This window comes from Quercus suber, unplaced genomic scaffold (assembly GCF_002906115.3).
Source record: "Quercus suber isolate HL8 unplaced genomic scaffold, Cork oak 2.0 scaffold_16, whole genome shotgun sequence".
In the NCBI taxonomy this organism is placed as follows: Eukaryota; Viridiplantae; Streptophyta; class Magnoliopsida; order Fagales; family Fagaceae; genus Quercus; species Quercus suber.
This window is the reverse complement of record NW_027069481.1, coordinates 1,797,952-1,817,056: the sequence shown is the minus strand read 5'-3', so window position 1 is coordinate 1,817,056 and position 19,105 is coordinate 1,797,952. Positions and strand designations below refer to the sequence as shown.

Here is a 19,105-nt window from a genome sequence, read left to right as displayed (position 1 = left end):
TTAAAGTTGATCAAATCCATGCTAAAATGTTTGTTTTAGTGAAGATTCAAAACTACAAAACTTTAGACGGTAAGTAATGGGGGTCGGATTTGACCCAACCCATAACCTATGGCCATATATCATCCACGTGGGTTGTCTAATAAGTGGACTTAAATTTTGATGAGTTCAAATTTAAACTGATCCTTGATAAGTTGTCAAGATTATTAGTGGAGTAGCCTAAAAAAAAAAGATTATTAGTGGAGTGATTTAAGTTGAATAGTTGAGTGTTTTTAGGGGTCACTATTCTAACAGTAGGTTTATATCTACTTGTATTTAAATACTCCTATAACAGTCAAATTATGCTAGACTAGAGAAAAAAGAACATGTTTATAGTTTTTGTGAGTACTCTCTCAAATAGACGATCTCTCTTTAGGGACACCATTAATAGTGCCTGGAATTTGAAGCATGGAATATACTTGAATTTCTTCCAAAAGGTGGAGAGATCAGGATAGTAAGTTTGTAAAGCTAATAGAGAGCAAAATTCAACAAGTGCATAGTCTGTTCTACTAAAGTATATATCTATATGACCCATTAAATTATTTTACACAAACAATCTAATTTTGATAACAAAAATTATTTTAATATGAACTTAGATAAAAGTGATATTTCTCTAATTACAATTTGGAAAAAAAAAAATTTGTATCCATGACATGGACCAATTATTATTCGACAAAAAATGGGTTGTTCAAATAACCCGACCGGAACCCATCCAAATCAATCTAATTTCCTACTTGTCGGCACGATTATACATTATCGTGGGCCACAAAGATGGGCCTATAGTTACTCTAACCCAAACCAAAGCAAACGTGCAGCGAAGTGGACCCAGGCCTAGACCCCTCCCAAGGTCCCACACCCACTCACCAAGCATGCGCACGTTAGCTCATTCTACTCCATTTCCGCACTTTCCGATAGGAGCGCACGTTAGCCCATTCATCAAATAAGGGATCGGTGCGCACTGCGCAGTGTTTCAAACCCGGAAAAAAAATAGTGTGGCCGGTTTACACCCGACACGTTTCACCGCAAAAGAAAAAAGAAAAAGAAAAAGAAAAAGAAAAAGAGAAAAAAAGAAAAGAAAAGAAAGGAAAATTAAAATATTATTTTTTGGTTCTCATTTTCATTTTAACACTTAAAAGTTCTCTTCAAGTTTGGATTATTTTCGTTTCGATTCTTTATGAATCAAAGTTTTTAGTTTGATCTGTATTCATGCTTGATTTAGTTTTTTGTTTATCTTTCTATATTTCAAAATTTTCATTTTGATAGTTTGAAAATGAAAATTTATCGGGTCAAAATGGTTTAGAGAAATTTGATGGTTTTACAAATCATCATCTAATAAGTTAGAGAGTTAAATTGATTTAGGTATAAAAAAATTTGATGCTTTTATAAATTATCAGATAATAAGTTAGAGAGTTTCTAGACAGATTTGAACTTTTATGTATCAAAGTTTTAATTTGAACCTTATTCATGTTTGATTTTTTTTTTTTTTGGTCTTTCTATATTTTAAAATTTTCATTTTGGCAGTTTGAAAATGAACATTCATCGGGTCAAAATAGTTTATAAATCATCATGTAATAAGTTAGAGAATTAAACTAATTTAGGTTTAGAGAAATTTGATGGTTTTATAAATTATCAGGTATAAAATTAGAGAGTTTCTAAACTGATTTGAACCTTTATGTATCAAAGTTTTAATTTGAACCTTATTCATATTTGACTTAGTTTTTTTGTTTATCTTTCTATATTTCAAAATTTTCATTTTAACAGTTTAAAAATGAACATTCATCGAGTCAAAATGGTTTATAGAAATTTGATAGTTTTATAAGTCATCATGTAATAAGTTAGAGAGTTTCTAAACTAATTTAAGTTAAGAAAAATTTGATGGTTTTATAAATTATTAGGTAATAAGTTAGAGAGATTCTATATTGATTTGGATAAAAACTTTAACAAATTTTTAAACATAAAAGTTCAATATAAATATAAAAACAAATCAAAAATAAATTGTTAAAATAGAATCTTCAAAAATAATTAAAATAAAAAAATAACCAATTTTTTTTTTGAAAAAAAAAAACCTAAATTCTAATTTCTAGGGTCGTTTGATATGACAGTTTAAATAACACTTTTCAGTTTTTAAACAACATTACACATATTTTCACATATTTTTTCACACACACATATTTTAAAAAAATACAAACAACATTAGTAGAATAACGTTACTAAACAGCCCTAAGTTTCAAAAAGTTCACTTTAGTCAAAAAGAAAAGAGCCAAGCATTCTGACTTCTTCTTAGCCTTCGTTTGGAAACCAATAAAAATGAAAATTATTTCACTATTCATTTTATTTTTGCTACTATTTATGAGCTATACTGCATTTTTTGGTATTATTTATGGACCCTACTATATTATTTCAGTAAACTTTTACCTTTATCTATAGTACTTTTAGAAATAAATTTTTTAAGTTAGAGAGTTTCTATATTGATTTAGATAAAAACTTTAACAAATTTTTAAACATAAAAGGTCAATATAAATATAAAAACAAATCAACAATAAATTGTTAAAACAGAATCTTCAAAAATAATTAAAATAAAAAAATAACCAATTTTTTTTTTGAGAAAAAAAAACCTAAATTCTAATTTCTAGGGTCGTTTGATATGGTAGTTTAAATAACACTTTTCAATTTTTAAACAATATTACACATATTTTCACATATTTTTTTACTCACACATATTTTAAAAAAAATACAAACAACATTAGTAGAATAACGTTACTAAACAGTCCTAAGTTTCAAAAAGTTCACTTTAGTCAAAAAGAAAAGAGCCAAGCATTCTGACTTCTTCTTAGCGTTCGTTTGGAAACCAATAAAAATGAAAATTATTTCACTATTTATTTTATTTTTGCTATTATTTATGAGCTATATTGTATTTTTTGGTACTATTTATAGACCCTACTATATTATTTCAGTAAACTTCCACATTTATCTATAGTACTTTTAGAAATAAATTTTTAATTTTAACAAAATAAACGAAACCCAAACAGGCATTTAGTCCTTAAATTCCGAAAATACCCTCCAATCTCCGTGTGCGCATTCCTTGTTTTTTTTTGTTGGTTGAGAAACTGCGTGTGCCTATTCAAATCTCCTTCTTTTTTTTTTTTTTTTTTTTTTTTTTTTTTACTGCGTGTGCCTTTTCAAATCTCCTTCTTTTTTTTTTTTTTTTTTTTTTTTTTTTTACTTTTCCATTTTGGATCAGCCTCTCGCTCTCGCTTTAATGCTTTAGCTAAACCTGTGCTGTGCCTCTGTGAGAGAGAGAGAGAGAGAGAGGGAGCAATTTTTCATCTCCTATTTGTTAAAGAGTGCATGGAGGAGAATAATCATCCTCATCATCTGAGACATCATCATCATCAAGATCACAACTTCCCGGAGAGGAAGGGGCAAAAGCGTAAACTGGAAGTAGAAGATGAAATCATCGAAGAAGAGGAAGAAGATGAGCGAGGCGGCGGCGGAGGAGGCATCGGAGGAGAGATCTCCGGCCCTCCCTCCGGCGACGCCAGGCAAGCTCTACTCTGCGAGGTCGCTGCTCAGGTCACTGTCCTCAACTCCTCTTTCTCTTGGAGAGAGCCCGATCGCTCCGCCGCCAAACGCGCCACTCACGTCCTCGCCGAACTCGCCAAAAACGGTAATTTTCCCCCCGATCTCACTCTCTCTGATCTTCTTCAGGAGTAGAAACAGTTTCTTTTGGTTTGAATTTTTGGAATTTATGGAGATTTTTGGATTTTGTTTGTGTGCGTGTGTGGTGCAGAGGAAGTGGTTAACGTGATTGTTGAAGGCGGCGCAGTACCGGCTTTGGTGAAGCATCTACAAGCGCCGGCTTGTAGTGAAGGTGAGCGGAGTTCGAAGCCGTATGAGCATGAAGTCGAGAAAGGAAGTGCTTTTGCGCTAGGGCTTCTTGCTGTGAAGGTAACTTGGTTTTTTCTTTGATTTTACTTAAATTTTGTTTAATTAGGTCAATTATGTCGGTTTGGTGTGAATTGAAGTTGTTGCTAATTGCTTGTTGTGAAGATTAAAAAATTTCAGTTACTTAATTTCGTTTAATTTAAGTATATACGCTCTTGATTTTGTGTTGATTTATTCGATTTGGTGTGAATTGAAGTTGTTGCTAATTGCTTGTTGTGAAGGTTGGAAATTTTAGTGTTTAAGCAACTAATATTACTGTATAGTTACTAACAGATGAAGAATATAATGAATGATTGTTGGAAATTTATTATAGCAATAAATCAGTTAGTTAGGGTAAGTTGACAGCTAGGGTAAATAAATTTAGTGACTATTATGAATGGTTCCGCTACAAATAATGTGTTGGTGTGTGATGGAAAAGAATGTGTGACTGACCCTGACTAGTCTGTTGAGGATCCATAGCCAACCTGAAAATTTTGGGACTAAAGCTTGGTTGTTGTTGTTGCTGCTTAAATTGGTTCGTTAGCACGGCTCTTCTTACTTCATAGCTTGCACATGCTAGCTATTTGTTTGCGCCATAAGTAAGATTTTTGATGTTCGAATTTTGTAAGAATGATATGAAAGGATACATGGAAGACAAATTTAATGGAGCAAGAGTGTTAAAAGTGGCAAGCATTTGTGACAGTTCAAATATAGAAAGGGGCGTTGTTTGGAAATTCCCTGGGAAGTGTTTGCATTTAGTTTCATTTAGGTATTTCTTTATATAAAAGAATATGTTCTAAATCTTGAATGCTGCATTTTTCAAATGGAGGTCACTGGCACACTGCACGGTAGAAATTTTTGCTGGTGATCCTAAGACATTACTTTTGGTGGTTGCTCCAACTTTTGTTCGTATTTTTTTACAAGTAAAAGATTTTGTTCTAGTAGATACTTCATAATCAATACAAAACGCAAGATAGCCTAAAGATTTGTAACCAAAGAATTACATGCAAAAGAGTGCGAATTAGCAAACACTGCAAGAGTACCACTGTACTGAGGCCCAAAACAGAAAGGTTCAACTGCACTTCTGAAACTTCCATTCAACCTTATTAGATGTCAAAGCATTTTCTTAATTTATTAGTAAACAAAGATTTAGCTATATTTTGTGTAATATTCGTTTAGACACGATAATCAATCTATGATGTGTCCAAATATGTTGGTTTTCAATGTTGATTTGTACTCTTTTTTTTTTTTTGGAATTTATGTAGATCTCATTAGATATTTTAGTTTGTGATCACTCTTTTGCCTCCTATTTGAAAAGGAAAAAAAGAAAGTAGAATAAAATCGAAAGAAAAGTTGCACTATATTTTATTTTTTGTTATAATTGCTATTAACAAACAAGACGGAACCTTCAAGGCCCCAAAGTCATGGTGGAGAAAAGAAAGAGAACATCAATCATTAGCAGTAACCTTAATAAAATAGAAACAAAATTCTTTTTAATTGATATGCAAGTGTTCAAAGTCACTGAAAAGAGAAGGTAGCAGGTTGTCTAGCCAAAACTTTGTACCCTTGTTACAGCTAAACTGAAATAACCACTTTGTAAAATCTGTATGGAAGGAAGCCCATATATCCCTTTCGTGGTTTTCTTGAAGTTTATAAGACCAGGTGCTTTAAAACACACTCTCTCTCTCTCTCATGCTTTATGCTGTACGTTTTCGGACCTGATTTATTCTTATCAGTAAAATGTCTGATATATTCTTATCAGTAACAATGTTGCTGTGATTCAAGTGTTTAATTGTTCTTTGTGGTGCCCCTCTAAGTAGTTTTCAGACCTGATAAAATTCTTGGATTGGTTTTTTTTTTTTTGAATTAACTAAGTGTGATTTAAGCATTTTCTATCCACTGTAGGAGACTGTTGGTTATTTGTCGATGGAAACTGTTTTCAGTATTAACACTGGGTTTATTTCAGTTTAGCTTTATTGGCACATGAAGCATTTATGAATAATGACTGTAGAAAATGTTAAAAGTGTGCTATTCAGTGAGAAACTATGTTACTGTACTTATTGTGCTGTTTTGGTAGGGTAGATGCTCTCCCTTGGGTGGGTTACATTTTGCCATTTGTATTGATTGAAGTTGATGATGCCTTGTTGTGTGTTGTCTCAGCCATGTTTCTGTTTTGTGGTATATCATGAGCTTCTCTTAATAATGGTCACATTGTCAGCTCTTGTGTGACTTTTTAAATTTTAATGTGTTTTCAGCCTTAAAAAACCGGCACTTAACCTGTAGTCTAATTATATTTTTCATGTTTTCTGTTACCAGCCTGAGCATCAACAACTCATAGTTGACACTGGTGCATTGTCACATCTTGTGGATCTGTTAAAGAGGCACAAGGAGGGTTCTAGTTCTCGTGCTGTGAATAGTGTTATTCGTCGAGCTGCTGATGCTATCACCAACCTTGCTCATGAAAATAGCAGCATTAAAACCCGTGTCAGGTTTGCTTCTCTTTGTGCTACAGCTTTGTATTCAGCATCATCATTCTTATTATTGTTATTATTTTAATGACCATATGGAGTGGATATATATATATATATATATACAGGATGGAAGGTGGAATTCCACCTCTTGTTGACTTGCTTGAATTCACTGATACAAAGGTGCAAAGAGCTGCCGCTGGGGCGCTGCGAACCCTGGCTTTTAAAAATGATGAAAACAAGAATCAGGTTAGACCTTTCTTTCATTAAAAAATTGGATATCTGAAGTTGAACATCATTAAACCATATAGCATCATGACTTTGCAGATTGTTGAATGCAATGCACTTCCTACCCTCATTCTAATGCTTCGATCTGAAGATACTGCTATACATTATGAAGCGGTAGGTTCTTTTGAGGATGCAATTTATATTATAAACTACAGTTGTGTGGAATTTGGTGTTTGCACTTCACATTTTCTGCAGCATTGAGATCTTTTTCATGGGTTGCAGGTTGGTGTGATCGGAAATCTGGTGCACTCATCTCCAAACATAAAGAAAGAAGTTCTTCAGGCTGGAGCTCTGCAACCCGTTATTGGATTACTTAGGTGTGTTGCAATCTTGAATTCTTGTCATTAGTTATGGGTATCTTTTTCAACAGAAACAAATTATAAGTTAAAAGGATAGTCATTTTGTTTTGCAACTTCTAAGTTTTTATATTGTATGACAGTTCGTTATGTTCTGAGAGTCAAAGGGAGGCAGCCTTGTTACTTGGACAATTTGCTGCAACTGATTCTGATTGCAAGGTGGACAATATATTTGCCTTTTTACTTTATTATTCATTTCTAGAGTAAAAAAAGCTTCTCCTTTGTTTTGTTGCCAAGAAGACAGTGGAAATTAGACGGAATGATTTGCTAATGACTTTTTCAGGTCGTGATGGTTGTTTATAACTCCAAATGTTTGTCACCTGTATGCTTAGTTAATAAGCAGTGAATCAGCTTTGCATGATGATTAATTTGGCTTATTATTTTACCTTTTCCTCTAAATCTTCTGAGATGAAGTTTCAATGGTTATAATTTTTTATAACTCCCCCCCCCCCCCCCCCCCCCCTCCCTTTCCTCTTTTATATTGAAAAAGTGTGAATTCTGCAGGTTCACATTGTACAGAGGGGTGCTGTCAAACCTTTGATTGAGATGCTTCAATCTTCTGATGTTCAGCTTAGAGAAATGTCAGCCTTTGCATTGGGGAGGTTGGCACAGGTTATCATTTGTCTAAGTTTGTTTACTTTCATTAAATCACAAATCATAGATGCTACTTCCTGATTATAAGTGGCCATTGCATTTGTGCAGTGGATGATTTCTTTTTTTCCTAGAAGTTACTTTTGGATTTGTGCATTTACTTGACCATATTTGGTGGATTATCATGTTTTGGGAAAATTTTAATTTCATTGGAAGATTATATGTTTGAGCAGATGAAGTCATTCTTAAACTGATCATCATAGGGAAATTATTCTACTATCTCCTACAGTTACAAGTTCTTCAGGTTTCTAAAATTATTGGAATATTTGCTTGTTTATTTGTTCAATATTTTAATTGGTAAGTCACATGCACCCAGTGGGTTTCGAATCCACAACCTCACCCTCCACTTTGATCAAATGAGGGAATGAATGTTTGCTTGTTTATGTTTTCTATCGCTTTCTATTTATTGTGTTCTTCCTCCTACTGAAGTTCTCTGCATGTTAGCGAAAAATTCTTTTCATGGCCGTAAATAAGTTCAAGTCTTTCTCAGGCTATGGTGTCTTGAAATTAAAAAAAAAAAAAATTGAAATACATGTGACACTGAGCAAGACTACTAATTTGGAACATGGTTGCCTAATGCTTGTTTTCTGCAATATCTCACTTGTATAACACTTGTTGCATACTTATTGCTAAATGAATTTTTTGGATTGAAAAGAATCTCTACTTTCAGGACACACACAACCAAGCTGGTATTGCTCATAATGGTGGTTTGGTGCCATTACTGAAGCTTCTGGATTCCAAAAATGGGTCTTTGCAACATAATGCTGCATTCGCTCTCTATGGCCTAGCAGACAATGAGGTTTGTTATAACCTACGAATCTTTATAATTATTGTGGCTCAATACCTTGAATTGCTTCAACATGTTATTTAAAACCATTGTAATATTTATTGTGTTTATTCATTTCTCCTGTAGGATAATGTGTCTGATTTTATTAGGGTGGGAGGCGTTCAGAAGCTGCAGGATGGAGAGTTTATAGTTCAAGTATGTTTTTGCTTCAATTCAGTTTACTAAAATTAGCTGTGTTTATTACGTTTTCTCTAAATTTCTTGTGCTGCTGATGCCATATTGCAGACAAGAACATAACACGATTTCTTGTTAATCATGATGAATCTGGGTATATTGCTGTTTTATTTTTTTGGGGCTGGGGCATATCTTAACGAAATAGAGTTGATAAATTTACTTGCAGGCAACAAAAGATTGTGTAGCCAAGACATTGAAAAGATTAGAGGAGAAGATTCATGGACGGGTTAGTGTCTTCTTATATTGTTACTTTCAATCTGTTGTTGTCTTTTGCAATGCCAGGCATGATTGTAATTTTTTGTTCTTATGCATCCGTAAATATCTATGATCAATATGTTCGAGATTTTAATCCCTTAATTTTCTCAATGTAGGTCTTGAACCATCTGTTATATCTTATGCGTGTAGCAGAGAAGGCTGTCCAAAGACGAGTTGCTTTGGCTCTTGCCCATCTTTGTTCCCCAGATGACCAGAGAACCATATTTATTGATAACAATGGCATGTCAAACCCTCAGTAATCTCCTCTATCTATTTTAATCCGTTTTTTCCTTGCACAGAAATTCCTTTATTAATTGTGTTGATGCTGTTCTAAAGTTGCTAATACAACACATTCTTGCAGGGTTGGAGTTGCTCCTTGGGCTTCTTAGTTCTTCTAGCCCTAAGCAGCAACTTGATGGTGCTGTGGCTCTATACAGGTTGTCCAATAAAGCCATGGCTCTTTCTCCTGTTGATGCAGCTCCCCCATCTCCAACACCACAGGTAGGTTTCCTTTTTTAAATCTTGTTTTCTTCATGCTTTCTATCATAAGATAAATTGTATCTATGTGGCTAAAACTTGATATAGGGCTAACATGGTTAGAGAAGAGTTATAAATGCAAATTTCTATGGGTTTGGTTAGTGATATGTTAGATCTAATTGGTGCATCCTCTTAAATTTAGGGTTTTTCAACTGTTGGACAATAGGTTGTTTGCTTACAATCTCAACTCAACAGAACTAAACTAAGCCCTAATTAAGCGGTGTGCTTATTGTTAACGCAGTGTTAGGGATTATTTCATTCTAAGGGCAATTTGGTATACTGAATGAGGATTACGACAAGAATTGTAATCTTTATTATTGGGAATAAAATATGTAAACAACCTGATTTTTGAGACCTCTTGCATTGCATTACCATAACAAAAATGAAAATGAATTAAAAAAANGCCCTAATTAAGCGGTGTGCTTATTGTTAACGCAGTGTTAGGGATTATTTCATTCTAAGGGCAATTTGGTATACTGAATGAGGATTACGACAAGAATTGTAATCTTTATTATTGGGAATAAAATATGTAAACAACCTGATTTTTGAGACCTCTTGCATTGCATTACCATAACAAAAATGAAAATGAATTAAAAAAAAGGAGAAATTGCTCTTGTGATTTTGAAAATAGAATTACTAAACTTATTCAAAAGTTTGGTTGAGTTGTAATATTAGAATAAAACTTAAGATTTATTTTAAGAAATATCTTACTCATGCAATTATATTTCTTTAAAATAATATTTTTTAAATTTGAGAGAGAGATGAGTTATTTTTTATGTTTATTTTTAATTTTTTTTAATTTTTATAATTGTTACGAGAATATGAAAAATTTGTTTATTTAGAAATATATTAATTTTAGAAATTATTACACTTACTAAAGAGTAACTATTACAACCATTTTAGAGAGGAATAGTTATTTCTCATTTTAAAAAATATCTATTCATAAGGAATGACTATTTCCTGTAATAAAAACACAACCAAACTAAAAAATAGCTAAACTATATGAATAACTATTACATTGCAGTGCCTATTACAGACTATCAAACATGCCCTAACTGAATCAATGATTCCACTACTCTCTTTAAAATGCTTTCGGTACTTTAATGCTGTGCTAGTACTCCTTTCGCATCATAATATTAGTAAAATTCTTATAAGAATGCACTGCGGGAATTTTTTTAAGGACTTACCAGGCACCAGCCTAACATTTTATAAATGAGTTGAAATTAATAAAAGTTTGGTATTTTGGTATGTAGTTTTCTTCTGCTTGTCTTTATTCTGAGTTTCTAAAATGGTTGGACACTTTATTAAATTAGATTGACAATCTGTTTTGGGTATGTAGTGTCATTTAGGAGATTCCAGCAAGTCAAAAAAAAAAAAAGAAAAAAGAAAAAAGAAAAAGAAAAATGTGCCTACTCCTGTGGTGCATGTGCGTCTCCTGCATGAATGCTGGGTTGTGGTAGCTCCAACTTCTATGCATTTTGTTTCATGCATGAGGGTTTTCTTTGAATAACTATGATGATGATAATTCTTTTCTGCAGGTCTATTTAGGGGAGCAATATGTAAACAACGTTACATTATCTGACGTTACATTTCTAGTTGAAGGTTTGAAAATGATTTATTTTCATATAATTTTGCCTACTTCAAGCTGCATTACATGTTTTGGAGAAAGTAATGTGCTTGCCACAATGAAAATTTTGTTGGCATGAATGACCCCTTCGAGTTCTTAGGTGTGCTTCCTGTTTCTATTACAGGTAAACGGTTTTATGCTCATAGAATCTGCCTGCTTGCTTCTTCAGATGCATTCCGTGCAATGTTTGATGGTGGTTACCGGGTAAGATTTATACATTGTGTTTAATCATATATCATTCTGCTAACAAATCACAAGCTGCGAACAAAGGGACCTTGCCAAGCTGCTAACAAATCACAAAGCCTCTGAGGCATAACCAATAGAAGAACAAACAAACTCCACACCATTGTCCATGACTCATACGATATGGGACAGTGAAGAGGGAGATGATCCACCGATTCCCCACTCCTTCTACAAATATAGCACCAATCGATAATAATAATGCCTCTCTTCTGTAAATTATCTGTAGTCAAAATCTTTCCCAAGGCAGTAGTCCATAAAAAGAAAGCTACCCTAGGAGGAATCTTATTAGGGGTAAAATCTTGCTAAATGGGGGTAGTAAATCTTTTTGATCTGTTTGGAAAGAAACTGAAATGCGCCTTCTGGGATGAGAAATCATGTATTTAAAATGGCAGGGGGTGCATTTTTAAGGAGCACTTAAGAAGACTGATCGGGCAGTGGGCACTTAAATAGCAAAGCAGTAAATTATCCTTAGTCCCTGTTTGGTAAAAATAGCCCTGATTTTTTTTATGAAAATTCGGAGCTTACACAGTGACATCATTCATTGTTTAATAAAATAAACCAGATTTGCTGCAGCCCACAATGAAAACCACCATCACTGAAGCTCACTGGACCCCAAAACCACTGCCATCAAAACTTATCAGACTTGATCTGTTGCCATCTCAATTGAAACCCAAAACCACCAGCACTGGAGGTCGCTCACCTGACAGATCTATCACCATCTCAACTGAAGCCTAAAACCACTGCCACTGAAGCTCATTGGACCCACTCTATTGCCATCTCAATCAAAACCCAGAACCACTACTACCTCAAGGCAGCTCTTACATAGGGTGAGAGGAAGAAGAAAGTTGAAGTGAGGGAGAGAAGGGTGGTGGCTGAAAAGGAGATGAGATGAAAATGAAAAAGAGAGGGAGAGAGACTGATGGGGCAAATGATTGAAAACCTAAAAAAAAAACCCTTTAGATGATTGAATGCTCTTTGGCTTTTTTGAACAGACTGTTTTCATTTATCAATTATTTAAACTGCAGCTTCTTCAAAAAGCTTTACCGAACTCATGTGAAGTCAGTTGTTCAACCTGTGTGAATGTATGTTTATTCATATGCATATTTTAATTTATTCCTGTTTACGTATATTACAGGAAAAGGATGCCAGGGACATAGAGATTCCAAATATTAAATGGGACGTTTTCGAGTTGATGATGAGGTATAATGGGTACCGTAGCTTGCTTTTTGACGAAAGCTGTGTACAATGAGTATTCATAATTTACTTACTGTTCATTTTCTCCAGATTCATATACACTGGATCTGTAGACGTTACATTGGATATTGCACAAGATCTCCTCAGAGCTGCTGATCAGTATCTCTTGGAGGGGCTTAAGCGACTTTGCGAGTATAGTATTGCACAGGTGAGCAATGAATGTTGGTTTACACACAAGTGCACACACAATTTAGGCCTTTTTGAATTGTAAAGTGGCTGTCTTATGACTATCTAATATAAATCTCAGGATATATCATTGGAGAATGTGTCAAGCATGTACGAACTTTCAGAAGCCTTCCATGCAATGTCATTGAGGCACACGTGCATCTTGTTTATCTTGGAGCAATTTGATAAATTGAGTGATAGGGCAGGGTATGTGTTCCTTTCAACTTGTCTCTTTTCCTGCTTTTCTCAAATCATTCATTAGCAATTTGAAATAATCTAACATTTATAATGTTGCTTCTTTTACTATAAAAAAATGGAGGAAAAAGTTCTAAATAATTTTGAGAACCATTCTTGAGTTTTATGGGCGGTAATCTGATAGAATATGATGCTTCTGGCGACCTAAAAGGCGAAAAGACCTCTTAAGTAGGGTGAGGTGAGGTAAAACCAAATTCTGGTCGACTCCCACATTGCCTAGGTAGGGGGAGGTCCTGTGCCTATATGGAGACCTTAGACTCTTATTGGCATGAAGCCTTTTAAAACTGTGAGGGGCAATCCAAAGTGGTCAATATCATGCTAATGATGAGTTGGGGTGTGACAGAATGGTGTATCAGAGCTTAGGCTTGAGATTTTGGAGACTTATACCACCCTAGTGGCAGTATTGTAGGTTAAATTTTTTGTCTCTCTGTGGGTAAGTAGAATTTTGTGTTTATTAATGAACACAAGTGTGGGACTTGGGGGTTATAAGAGTGTTTTTCTCATGCTTTCACATGGTTCTGGCTGTGTTATTTCTTGTGATGTTACTTTGCTCAGTGGAATTAGTTGAGGTCTTTTATGTCAAATTGTATTCCTTCTGCTATAACCAATGCAGCTGAGAAAGAAATTGATGAAGCATGCTGATAGTTGTAAAGGTGAAATTTTGAAATGGTTATGCTTCCCTGCACAATGTTAGAAGGAGATTCTATTGGATATGGTGGTTGTATATATATATATATATATATATTGCTTAGAAAGAAGAAACGAGAGAGAAATTAGAATAGTGAACGAGAAAAAGAGGAGGAAAGGCACCCATGGCTAAAATTAACGTTACATCCTGATACATATTAACTGGATAGTAGAGAGGATTTGTTTTGGTATTTGGTATGAATGAGACCAAGAGAGACCAATTAAGAAGTCAAATCAAACTGCTATGTAATATATTGTTACAAAAATAGTGACAAAGTCACATGATTGTTAGAAACCCATGAGCTGTAACGCATTCTAGATAAACATAAGTTAGGATCCTGAATTTTCACTTGGCAAGCCACAGTTTTGAATTTTGATAATGTCATTTCTTGTTTAGAATGATAGAAAATTCGTATCCAACATCTCATAAAAAATAAACTCCAATTTGTTCTTGTCATCTGCTCAAATTGTCCTTATGCTGGAATTTGCAGGCACTCGCACTCTCATCTGATCCAGCGTATAATACCAGAGATCCGTAATTACTTTGCTAAAGCACTTACTAAGCATAACTCACATAACATGCGGCTCTAGATTGCTGCCCTTCTATTCTTGATCTCTAACCAAATGTGTACAGAAATGGTAGTTCTTGTTGAGGCAGTGGAAGGTTCTAATTTGTTGATTGTAGTGAGGCTCGTAATCTTTCTCTGATGCCAGAGTCCTGTTGCTTGTGATCACGCTGTGAGTTTCTTCTGTAACGCCATTGTCTTAGATATTGAGGGGAATATGACCATGATCATATTGTCATTCATGCACTGATGGTTATATGACTTCAAAGTGTAGTCCCAAGTGTAGTGAATTTGGCATTCCCTGAAAGATGCTTTTTTGTGCAATAATTATACGTTGCTTGATTTCTCTTTGAACAGTATCTTTATGGTATTACCACTGATTTCTTCTGTATCCAGAAATTGATTGGAAAAAATTATCAACCGGGCCACTGAAATTACCAGGTTCTTCAATGCTAGAAATAGTATTCCGTCTCCCATCAAAAAAAAGGAAAAAAAAAAAAAAGAAAAAAGAAAAAAAAAATTCTTAGATTAATTCCGTGAGGGCAGTCAAACCTCTCTCTCTCACCCCAATCCTCTCCTCTAAAACCCTAACCTCACTGCTCTTCCACGCCTATGCCAACGTCGACGCTGATCTCTCTCTAGCAATGATTTTTTTTTTTTTTTTTTGGGCTATGGTTTGATGGGTTCGGTTCCGATGGAGGTGGGTGGGTTCGGATGGGCTAGGCTATAATGATGACGCTGATGAAGATGGTGGGTTTGGAGTTTGGGTTGACTTGGATTATGAAGGTTTTGGGTTTGGAAGTGGGTGTGGGTGAGGGTGTGGAGGCGGTGGGTTTGTCGGGGTTTGTGGTTGAGGTGGTGGTAGTGGTAGGGCTTCCAATTTGGTATTGGTGGGCTATGAGTTGTGGGTCAAGGTTTTGAGTCGGTGGTATTGTGGGTCGAGGTTGGTTGCGGCAGCGTTGTGGATTTTGGTCTGGTGGTTACTTGAGTTTGTTTGTTGATGGGTTGGTTGGGTTGGGGTTTTGGTCGGTGATTGGTTGAGGCAGTTGATGGGTGGCAGAGGATTTGGCTAGGGTTTGGCTGGATTTGTTTGGGTTGGGATTTGGCTGGGATTTGTTTGGGTCGTGAAGGATTTGGTTGGGATTTGATGGGTTGTTTGGGTTGAGGTTATGGTTGATTGTTGTGCAATTTGGCTGGATTTGTTTGGGTTTGCTTTGAGTTGTGTTTTTGGTTGTGAAGGATGTGGTGGTTGTGTGGTGGTGGTTGTTGGTTGTTGGCAGCAGTGTGATGGCTGTTGATGAGTTGTAAATATTATTTTAATATGTAGTAAATATTATTTTAATGTATAGATTTGAATGATAAAATATCTGATAAATGGGATGTTATAAAATGATGTGGTAAAATAATAAAGTAGGCATTTGGTGTGGTAAAATGACATAATTTTTGCAACAGCTGCTACGGATGCTCTTATGCTTTTGTTAGCTACAACATCGGTCTCATCACCATTTTTTTTTTTTTTGATTCGTTCCTCTAAATTTTTGATAATATTAAAAAATTAAGAGTAATTAAGAAAAAGAAAAGTGTGTGGAAGGAGGTGAGTCCAGGAGCGCTNTCTTCTGTATCCAGAAATTGATTGGAAAAAATTATCAACCGGGCCACTGAAATTACCAGGTTCTTCAATGCTAGAAATAGTATTCCGTCTCCCAGCAAAAAAAAGAAAAAAAAAAAAAAAAGAAAAAAGAAAAAAAAAAGAAAGAAAATAATATTCCGTCAAACCTTGAGAGCAGATCAATCCTGAGCCCCAAACTTAGTGCCCCTGAAATTGGACGCTGCGACAACCTTAGGATTTATGTTTTATTTTTTAAAATTGATGACTGAGTTCCTATATAGTACGAACAACTGCCCCCCTCCCCCTCCCCCTCCAAAAAAAAAAAAAAAAAAGGTGGGGATTGCTGTCTTCAGTAGTTCATTGTTTTCAGTGATTTATATAATTCAATTTTCCTGGTTGAAATTAGTTAATGGAATTGCATCTATATATAAACCGAAGCATACAAGAATGCATTTCATCAATATAGAGCGTCCAATGATGTGAAGGTGAATCGACTTGAACCTATACCCAAGGAATGTTTTTGTAATATTTTAGTTTATTTCGCTTATGCTATAAAATATTAAAGGCAGGAGCCTTTTTTGAAGGATACCTCAAACGTGTTGTATTTTCGGCGTTTGTTTTCAGGCACGAGCTCGTAATTAAACAAAGTTTGATCTTTTGGTTCGGTTAATTAGAAGAACAAACTTTGAAGGTATTTTCTAGGGCGTCAACTTTCAAAGCAATTCTTTCTTTTTAATAATGAGAAGTCAACGAAGCGCTATGTGGCACTAGCATAGCTCTTTCCATAAAGATGATCAAGTCTCCTATGGTAGTTGGACTCTGCTGCCATCTTTCTTTAAGTAAAAACGTTACTTTCATTACCTTCCTAAGTTGTAACCTGAACCTTCAGCAGGACTATCTGTTTCATTCCATATTCATCTGGTCATTTCCTCCCTCTCAAAGTCTTCTCCCTCTCTCACATATGGCTTCCACCACCAAGGAGGTTGAGAAATGGTTTCTCCCATTCATCCGTATGTGCAAGGATGGCTCAGTTGAGCGACTAGTTGGCTCTCCCAATGTGCCCCATCGCCTAACGACCCGGAAACTGGAGTCACGTCAAAGGACATCACCATCTCACAGGACCCCTCCATCTCTGCTCGCCTCTACCTCCCAAGTCTCAACCAAACCCACCTCCCAAAACTCCCCATCTTGGTCTACTTCCATGGCGGAGGCTTTTGCCTCGAGTCTGCTTTCTCCTTCAATCACCAACGGTGCCTCAATAGTTTGGTTGCTCAAGCTCAAGTTGTTGCTGTATCAGTTGAGTATAGGCTAGCTCTTGAGCACCTTCTTCCCCTTGCTTATGAAGATTGCTGGGCTGCACTCCAATGGGTTGCACTCCACTCTTTAAATAATGGTCTCAACAAGGAGCCATGGTTGATGAATCATGGTGACTTTAACAGAATTTTTATCGGTGGTGATAGTGCAGGAGCTAACATTGTGCATAATATTGCCATGCGAGTTGGCGTTGAGAGCTTGCATGGTGGTGTTAAATTTTTTGGAGCTTTTCTTAACCACCCTCTCTTTTGGGGTTCAAAGCCAGTAGGGTCAGAGTCTAGTGCAGGACATGAACTCTACATATCCAAGGGCAGCTGGTGCTATTGATAATCCAATGATCAATCCAATGAGTCCAGGAGCGCTGAGCTTGGCTGGACTTGGGTGTTCTCGAGTGCTCGTGGCTGTGGCTGAGAAGGATGAGCTGAGGGATAGAGGTGTTTCTTACTATGAAGAACTGAGAAAAAGTACTTGGGAAGGACAAGTTGAGTTGGTTCAGGGGGATGGAGATCACGGTTTCCATATCTTGCATTTTGAGTCAGAGAATGCAAAGCATTTGATTAAACACTTGGCTTCTTTTCTGCTCAAGTAATTTTCTTCTTCTTTTTTTGGAGTTTAATAACTTATTAGAAAGTACGATCAACTTTATGATTGATTTAAAAACTGAAAAATTTTCTTAATTGTAAGTATCAATCAAAAATCTCTCTACCATCTTATAGTTAAAAATTAAAATAAACACATGACATATTATAGTTAGTGAATTATAAATAGAACACTAAAAATGGCAAGGCACGCGAACAAGTTGGTAACTTTCAGAGAACTAGGCAAGGGTTTGGCATGATTATCATGGTTTGGCATGTAACTTTTAGGGTGCTAGATAAAGGTTTGGCATGATTAAAAATGTCAGTGAGAATAGAGATAAATAGAGAATGGGAGCATGGCTGGGCATGATGCTAGCACATGTGGTACGTTAATGTTGTTGGCACGTGTGGAGAATGTGGGGTCCTTGGATAACTGGCATAATCTTCTAGTGGTGCGTGAGGGATTGGAAATGTTTTGATGGCGTTGTGTAAATCGAGTACTGACCATTTGAGTGGCATGATTTGTGACTTGAAAGAGTGGTTACATGTAGAGGAAGATGCTGCAAGTAGGGAGGTCAATGAGGATGGGATGCTATAAATACCAAGTTGCAATTTATGTTGAGATTGGGAGTGAGAGAAAGAGAGATAAAGAGCACTATAGAAAACTTTTGAGAGGCTACATCTTTAGTATTAAAATATGTATTATACAATGAACCAGTTGAGGGTATACATAGAGAGAGAAAGTCTCTCAACATCAAGACTTTTATTGACTTTTTCACACCACCAAGCTTTTTTGTGTTGTGTAGGCTCAATCGAGGACTATCTCAAATGTTCTGTGAGTAAAATGTAAAAACAAAAACGGTTTTTGTAATAGAATTGATTATAGAGAGACTAACACTAGGTTTTTATTTTTTTTTTTTTTTTTTTTTTTTTTTTTTTTTTTTTTTTTTTTTTTAAATAGATGAATGTGTAAAGGTATATTTTATGTAAAGTTAAAATAGTCCAAGATAAATGTGTAAAGTTAATCGGTTAATGTATATTTTTTTTTTAATACAAGATAGAAATTTTACTATAACCCAATCTAAGTGTACATGTATGTGAAGTTCCTTCCTAGAGACTTGAACCCTGACTCTTACCCCCCCCACACCCTACAAGCATTTATACTTATGGAGTGACCATCGCACCAAGGGTATGCGGTAGTTCAGTTAATGTATTTAATATTATTAAAAATTTATAGGAAAAAAATCAATTAAAAAAATGGTGATGTGGTT

General features: G+C 35.2%; 1 protein-coding gene and 1 pseudogene across 1 annotated transcript; both read left to right on the top strand.

The window, feature by feature from the left end:
* Positions 1-3,258: 3,258 nt before the first annotated feature.
* On the top strand, positions 3,259-14,687 carry LOC112001621 (ARM REPEAT PROTEIN INTERACTING WITH ABF2). Its single transcript, XM_024033793.2, has 19 exons — positions 3,259-3,703; positions 3,827-3,984; positions 6,277-6,449; positions 6,557-6,677; positions 6,756-6,830; positions 6,939-7,033; positions 7,156-7,231; positions 7,577-7,684; positions 8,394-8,522; positions 8,637-8,705; positions 8,911-8,970; positions 9,116-9,239; positions 9,361-9,500; positions 11,075-11,138; positions 11,288-11,367; positions 12,542-12,606; positions 12,691-12,808; positions 12,908-13,032; positions 14,259-14,687. The coding sequence occupies exons 1-19, from the start codon at positions 3,385-3,387 to the stop codon at positions 14,356-14,358; spliced, it is 2,199 nt and encodes a 732-aa protein (XP_023889561.1). The 5' UTR covers positions 3,259-3,384; the 3' UTR covers positions 14,359-14,687.
* A 1,262-nt stretch (positions 14,688-15,949) lies between these two features.
* On the top strand, positions 15,950-18,800 carry LOC112001614 (2-hydroxyisoflavanone dehydratase-like; annotated as a pseudogene).
* Positions 18,801-19,105: the final 305 nt, after the last annotated feature.

Coding starts and splice junctions, on each gene's coding strand:
- LOC112001621 (XM_024033793.2), top strand. CDS start 3,385: ATGGAGGAGAATAATCATCCTCATCATCTGAGACATCATCATCATCAA. Junction 7,034..7,155: donor CCCGTTATTGGATTACTTAG/GTGTGTTGCAAT, acceptor ATTGTATGACAG/TTCGTTATGTTCTGAGAGTC. Junction 11,139..11,287: donor CGTTACATTTCTAGTTGAAG/GTTTGAAAATGA, acceptor TTTCTATTACAG/GTAAACGGTTTTATGCTCAT.